We start from the raw sequence: 8,150 nt of genomic DNA on the forward strand, positions 1-8,150 counted from the left end.
TTATATATATATATATATATATATATATATATATGAAATATTATTTTGCCAAAAGAATAGTTTTTTATGCTTAGTTTAATTTTTCTATGTAAGTAAAAATTGAAACTAATAAATACAGCCAAAAAGTAACCTCCTTTTTATGGTATAAAAATATTTTTTGAATTTGGTACAAGATGGTAATATTTTTTGAAATACCATACTTATATATATATTGACATTCCAAAATTGAAAACTAATAATGTATTTTTGTTATGCGTAATAATTTTTATAACTGTTTAAAACATAAAAGAACAAAACTAAATTATACATTTTTGGGTATGTCAAGTTCCAGCTCATTAAACAAGAGTTTTTTCCCTGTCCATCAAATTTTTTATCTTTCTCTTTTGTTGTTTGAGCTCAATAATTGGAAAAGTTACTGATAGTATCTGAAGTTGGTGTGAATTAAAGTTATGGTGTTCACATTTCTGTACTATAAAACAGCTATCAAATTTAAAGTATTGAATCAAATTTATGGTTTACATTTTAGGTCAGTGATGTTAATGATGATGTTAGAAGAGCAGCAGTAGAAGCTCTGGGGTTCATTTTATTCAGGTAAGATTCACCATTTATATGCACATATGTACAAACTAAGGAACATTGTTGAATGAATTTCAAGTCTCCGTAAAACACATGCATTTAACTTTTATTTTTTTTATTTTTGAGAAAAAATTTGTTTATTAATAAATTGTTAGTGTTTATTTTATTTATGTAAAATGTAGTAAGTGGAAAGGGAGTTGAGTTTTTTACATGATAAAATTTCAGTACATAAACTAGAGAGGAGAGTTGGGCTAATACATGTAAAAACTGCATAGCAAGGAACATTAGAAATAGTTACAAAAAACATTTATTGATAATATAATACTGGTTGTATAAATTGTATGTTAGGGTAAAGAAGAGACCTAACAGTAGGTCTACAAAAAAAATAAAGAAAAAGAAAATTTATAGTGTGTAAAACTCAGAAAATGGGATCGAGTAAGAGTGAATGTGGACGAAGGCAGTATTTGTGTTTGATTCGAGAAAACTTGTAATTTGGAGGGGAAAGGTTATTGGAGTCCTTTTGTACAAACTAGATATATTAAAGAAATATTTAAATTTAATTGGTTTAATCATATAATAAGACTGGTTCGATAAATCATACTATGAGAAGACAAGGTAAGTTAAGAATGCTGGCTATGTATAGAGAAGAAAGGATGATTATTTTGGCTGGGCACACCATAAAGTGATGATGTAAAAGAAGTAATGGTAATACTAAATTATTCATTCTTTGCCAATACATGTAAGCAATACAACTGCTCAGTGTTTTCATCTCCATTATGGTTGAGGATGATGATTGTTTAGTGTATGTGAAACATTAGGCTTATAATTGGATGTGGCACATGATTGTGTTATAACTAAGTAATAAAGGAATAAAGCACTTCCTAAAAATGGATAGGTTTAACTGAATAAGTTGGAATATATAAGCATTAACACTTATACAAACATAACTAGCTGGAGTACCCATCTGTGGGATGGGAGAAATAAAAACTGGGTTGTAACAAAGGATAGGAAATTGTGCTTCTATTTTTCTCTTAACATAATAATCATTAAACGTGCAATAAAAATACATAAAGGTAACAACATTGAAAAGAAAGACATTGTTTTCAAGAATTCTAACAGTAGTGGTTACATAGTTCATTCTAATGCTGAGGGATATACAACATTGCTAGTTTTTATGAAATAAGTGGGGGTGTAGTCCAATCTGAGTCATGTTTGGTGCTGATTGGTCAAGAAATGTGGAAATGTATAAGGAATAGATATATACACACACACACACACACACACACACACATATTGATGTTTATTTATACAGATTATTGTCAAAATTACATAAATTTTAATATACACACAATTTCTTGAATTACAATTTCATCATCCTGAAAAAAATATCCTTTTACTTTCTAACTTTAGATTAAACATTCCTGCAAACTATTTGAATATGTTTCGTAAGTCTTCAAACTGATGTGGTTTTTTAAGTCATGAACAGCTGAAAATCAACACAGCCCAGTATGAAAGTTCTTTTTCAGCCAGTGATACCCCAGAATAGTATTTTTTAAGTAAAAGGTAAATACACTGTAGCTATACATGGTGTTCCATTGTGCAGTGACACACAATGAATTGTACATGGGTTAAGACAATATAACTAGAGATAATTTTTATTGAAAATGTCTTGATATCAAAACTTCAAATCATATACTAGAGTGATTATAAAGATTAGTGAAAATCTCCAAAGATTGGAGCATTTTCAGTATGTTTTTGTAGCATTATAGTTTTCAGAATGTAACAGAAAACAAACAAGTACATTTTCAGTATTTCTTTACGTAAAACATGCATAAATGGTGGCATATTTAACTAATCCAGAGCACTTGTACAAGGTGACAGATTTGAGCATATTACTGAAAGTAATATACAGAACATACATACGTGGTAATAGAAGTCACAGATTCAAGCCAGTCACTGTACACTTCTTTATAAGAACAGTACAGAACTCGCAATACATGTATAATGTACACACTAAAATAGAAAATGCCTTTACCATAGTAACAACAATAGTTATAAACATAACTGCAAATGAGGTAAAAATCTTAACAGTATTATGAAATTATGGCAAACAGTCAATATCTTGTTTCAAGGTGTTGTTCAAATTTGATAAATGCCAACGTGGAAGCTTCATTGTCAATATCAATAATTTTGTGTGTGTAAAAATGTTATATTTATTTATTATCTACAGTTTTGCCATTGACATTTTGTTATATGGTGCACGTTAATAAAATATATGAAAGACATGACCCTGAATTACCCTGATGGTATAGTCACAACAAACATATAACAGTTATTTTCCCATACCTCTGCATTTCAGAATTATATGACTGTCAGTGGACGTCTTAATTATCTTGTATGCATTAGTTAGATCACATTTATTTTGTGTGAGTTGTTTTTATAAGCCTATTAAAGGAGATCATGAAAAATTTAATTCAGCCCAACATTTTCTTAAGTATTTTTCTTTATCCTTCCACATATTCCAAGTATTTTCTATATTTCTTGTATTAGTTTCTAATGACAACAAGAAAGATTAAAGCAATGCTTGAGATTTCATGAGTATTGTTAGAAAACTCCATAAAGCATTTTAAAATTCTATAGGAAAAAGAAACAGAGAACTTGGAGATATTGTTTGAGGTTATAATTATTATTATTATTCTTATTCTTTGGAAGTATTCCATATTTCAACTTACTTTAGTGGAAGGAGGGCAGGGATGAATTAGATATGGTTGTTAGAAGAATAAAGTTAGACATGACATTGTTTATCGTGCATATGCATGAATACAAAAGTATTGTGCTTTGTGGTAGTTTAACATTTTTTTTTATCTGATTTTGGAGTTGTTTACATTCCATGTGTACCAATACATAAACTATGTGCTTTGTAGTAGTTTTATTGTCTTTTTATACCTGATTTTGGAGTTGCATTGCACCAATACGTAAATAATGTTCTGTGATGTAACTTACCCGTTTTTTGAACCTGATTTTGGGGTTACTTGTGAGTCATGTACCAATGAATAAATAAATTACATGTAAAATTATCATTCTTTAAAGAATAATTTTTGAAGAATGATGTTTACTGGCTGGAACTAACTTTAGGAGAGAGTTTTGTAAATGTGTGATTAGTCATATGCTGTTTGGCCACATTTTTATGTCTCTCGTATATATACACAAGTAACATTGTTTTTCCTGACTGGCTGTTAAGATCTTTTACAGTAGAAATTGGAAGAGAATACTGCTTCCAGTAAGAATAGCTGTGGCCATCCATTGCTGGTGGCTGACTTAGAGAAAATGTGATTAAATAGGCTTGTGAAGTGCCACAGATCTCAGACTGTGTCCATTTTTTTTTAACATTGGTCACTATTCTTTGATTATCCATTCTAAGGACTGTTTTATTGCAGTTGTTTTTCTGGATGCATTGTTTTGATGGTGCTTAGATCACAAACTATGGATAAGAAATAATTTTAACCATGTGATATGGTCTGAGGAGTTTTATTGAACCTTCTTTTGCCCTGATAGTAAAGCAAACATATATGGAGAAAATCACGATCTTTTTGATCCTGTTTGTGTTATTGGGATAGTGCAAAGTACTGGGGATGATGATGTTGGAACCATTCATGCAGCAGTGGTTGAGTCCTTTGACTTTGTTACAAGGGCAAAGAATATCCAAAGTGTATCTGATTGTTACTGGTAATTCAGTCTGCCTTTACAAAAACAAGTTTCCAGTGTGTTGATAATGTAACACTCCAATTACTGTATTATCTGAAATTGGTAAAAAGTATATCAGTTATTTTCTGTAGCCAGAACAATCATCCAATCCCAATCAAATTATGTATTTTTAGGATGAGCTTAAAAATTGCATTCACAAATATAACCCTCTGCCAACGTATATTTACTAACTTCAGGCTATAATAACACAATTTCTAGTGTTTATGGTGCTTAGGTAGCATCAAATCCATGCTATGATCACTGAAAAAAGTAGTACAACTCAATATTTTGTGAGGATCCTCAAAAAGGTCAATTTATGAAAATACTTTTTTATCAGCATTTCTTTTACACAACCAAAAATAGCACTATTTTTTTCTTGGTTTGGGAAACGTTATTTGTTATTGAGGTTTCGTGGTAACAGAATTTGAGGTAATCAACAGAAGTTTTCTGGTGACATACAAGTTAGGACTACACATGATCTTTACGTTGTGCTCTTGAGACTCAGTACTTCTTGTACCCAGTATTTACTGAATTGGTGTGTGTGTGTGTGTGTGTGTGTTTTATATCAAGACCACCACTACCGAATTATCATAGATATTCTTTTAAGAACGATTATAATCGACGTAACACCAGACTTAACTACAGGAGATTCTGGTCACTGTGTGTTAAGACTGATCTGCCCTTGTGTGTGTAAAGTGATTTTTTTCTACATCTCATTTTGTATCCTCTCCGTTTGCAGCTTTATGTAATGGAAAGAAAAATTTCATTAGTAATGTGAAGTTTGATTACACGTGCCTAGTTTCTATAAAAAATGATTGATTAAAAGTAGTACGGGTTTCTCGTCTTTGAATGCACACTCAATCAGGAAAATGACAACTTTGCAGCAGTGCGTGCTTTAAACATACTGGGTTGCATATATAAACAAAAAAAAATCACGATTACAGGCTGTTTTCTATTTCAGGCCATTTATTTTACTCAAGCCAATATTTTTATCGCAACTCGAGCACCTTAGACGTTTATTTTTTGTGCAAGCATACGTACATTATAATTTAAGTTTATTTCAGCATTATGTTCCACAACTGGAAATGTATAAAGTATTTGAGATTTGTTAATATATCATTTAAAAATCTACTATTTTACGTGTAACGAAGTAAATTATGTTGGAAACATAAATATAGAATTCCATTACTCCACAGGATGAATATAATTATATACCTCACTGATTCGTTGTCTAGAATAACCAGGAGTAACTGTCACGTGAACTCGGTTACTTCAGACACTGTTTAATACCCATGATGCAACAGTTCAATGGTCGTCTTTATATATATATATATATATATTAAGAACAGTGGCAAACATGTTAAAATACAAACCCGACAACGCCAGTTAGGCTTAGTAAAGTGTCTTATTACGATACACTACATAACTGGAAGGAAGAATGTATAATTTGTTTGTAACCGCTAAAAAGCGAAACTTTTATCAAAGAAAACTTCTAATTGCAATAGTAGGTTAAGCACGGCATAGTTTTGTATATGAATGTGCAAATTTTGTATTAATTAAAATGTTTTCGGTACAAATGTAACGTGATCATATTTCTGATTGTTTAACGTTGTAAAGATTACATAACAACAATTATTAAAAACTAAGAAACTTAAAGGGTTATTGGTTTGTCAGTAACAAATCATAAAGTTACTGTATATTCGTTTATTAATCACACAAATAACATTAAGTTATTGGAAGACGTTAGAGGCTGTTCATAAGCAATAAAATTGTTATACGTATGTGAAAAGGCCCTAGACGATAGAACGTTATAATCACAAGTGACTTGTGTTCAAGTTATAATCATTTCTATTAGAGTAAATGAAGATAAAAATATAGGGTTTTGAGTTGTTTTATTATATCGAGTTATACTATAATTTCGGTAGAACGAATTTATATTTTGAATTCTAGTGTCGCATAATACTGAAACAACAATGTATAGCAAGGATGATTATACGAAAGATACTTCATTCATATTTACGTGTCGTTTGGTAGTAGAATTAAAATGTATCCAAATACTTCTTATGAGATGCTTTTAGGTAATCATTTGTGTGTTTTTTGTTTTAGATCATTGCTACACGTTACTCTTAAATATAAGGCTAATCAATGGTTCGGAATTTAACATTCAACTTTCCGTGTATTATGATCTGAATTGTCTCGTTTGTTCCTCACTTTAATGCATATGTTATGCAGTATAGTTGTTCCCATATATTTTTAGAAGATTTACCAGATTGTTTTTTATTATTATATATTAAGGGAATTAAATGCTTTTCTTATACATTAATAGGACTAAGATGTTGAATATTATTGTATAATTTATAGTTTGCAAAACGGTACCCGTTAATCTCAGTTCGGTTCGAATTTAAAAGTAGAATGTGAATTTAATAGCTTTTTAAAACATACGAGGAAAAATAATAAGACATCATTTTGAAATTTATTACAACCTTTTTTTGTTATATTAATTGAAACCGTAAAATTTACTTATTAAAATGTAAAAACTTGGATTTCATCTTTTCATATTTAGTTAAAGCTCATCAATCATAATGTTAAGGCTTTATGATTACTTGTTCACTAGAATGATAACTTAATATGACATTTGCTGTTTAACCCAGCAGGACTTTTCAAACTGAATACTTAACACTGGAAAGTGTAAAAAAAATGCCCTAGTTATCTGCACACATACATAAATTGTGAAAAATGCTTTATTCTTTTTTCAAACATCGTCCATAGTTTCTGATTTTTTCCGATCACACGGAAGTGTTATTTTAGGCTATTTCTTTTAAAGCGTAAAATAAAACTACCAGACCTTATTTTCCATCGTTACACCTTTTAAAACCTGTCCTTTTTAACATTACATATAGTACTGACATTGGGTAGTAAGTTCGTTTTAAACTGTGACTTTTTGAGTCATTCTATAATATCCTGCTTTTAAATATTTCTGGGTATAGGGACAAGTTCAAATTATACTGCATATTGACGATTTCGGTATTCAAACTTTTATATACTTCAGTTCAATGGGGACTTCCATATACTTGTGACAGCGGTACCAATATGAAGAGATTAATGTTTGCTGTTACCCCCAACTTTGATAACAGTATGTAATTTCAGTCAGAAAATGGAATTTTACTTTCCTGTACGTCCCAGTAAATTCAGTAAATGTAATAAATATGTTTTTCTTTTAACCATGTCGTGATTTTCTTGGTAATTAGTACCAAATGTTTTACATGAAGTGTGTAGGGCGTCCTCAAGAGCATTTAGTGATTAAAATGTAATGTTGCTTTGTTTTAATTTTAATTAAACGACTAACAAGCAACTTTTCAAAGTAAAATAAGGTTAATGCTGTAATTAGTGAAGAAATTTGTGTAATTTTGTACGAATATTCTGAAACAAACAAATCTTTTAATTTATAATGAACCATTAATTTCTCCATTACATACGTCTTTTTAGTGAATCATCTAATTTATAATGAACCCTTAATTTCTCCATTACATACGTCCTTCTAGTGAATCATCTAATTTATAATGAACCATTAATTTCTCCATTACATACGTCTTTCTAGTGAATCATCTAATTTATAATGAACCCTTAATTTCTCCATTACATACGTCTTTCTAGTGAATCATCTAATTTATAATGAACCATTAATTTCTCCATTACATACGTCTTTCTAGTGAATCATCTAATTTATAATGAACCATTAATTTCTCCATTACATACGTCTTTCTAGTGAATCATCTAATTTATAATGAACCATTAATTTCTCCATTACATACGTCCTTCTAGTGAATCAT

At 30.0% G+C, this 8,150-nt stretch overlaps 1 protein-coding gene across 1 annotated transcript in view; it reads left to right on the forward strand.

The window, feature by feature from the left end:
- LOC106478623 (26S proteasome non-ATPase regulatory subunit 1) overlaps positions 1 to 595 on the forward strand; it is a 34,684-nt gene extending 34,089 nt beyond the window's left edge. The window contains exon 17 of the mRNA XM_022382247.1: positions 527 to 595. Within this exon, the coding sequence (XP_022237955.1) occupies positions 527 to 595 (69 nt within the window). The remainder of the gene's footprint in view (positions 1 to 526) is intronic.
- Positions 596 to 8,150: the final 7,555 nt, after the last annotated feature.

This window comes from Limulus polyphemus, unplaced genomic scaffold (assembly GCF_000517525.1).
Source record: "Limulus polyphemus unplaced genomic scaffold, Limulus_polyphemus-2.1.2 Scaffold234, whole genome shotgun sequence".
In the NCBI taxonomy this organism is placed as follows: Eukaryota; Metazoa; Arthropoda; class Merostomata; order Xiphosura; family Limulidae; genus Limulus; species Limulus polyphemus.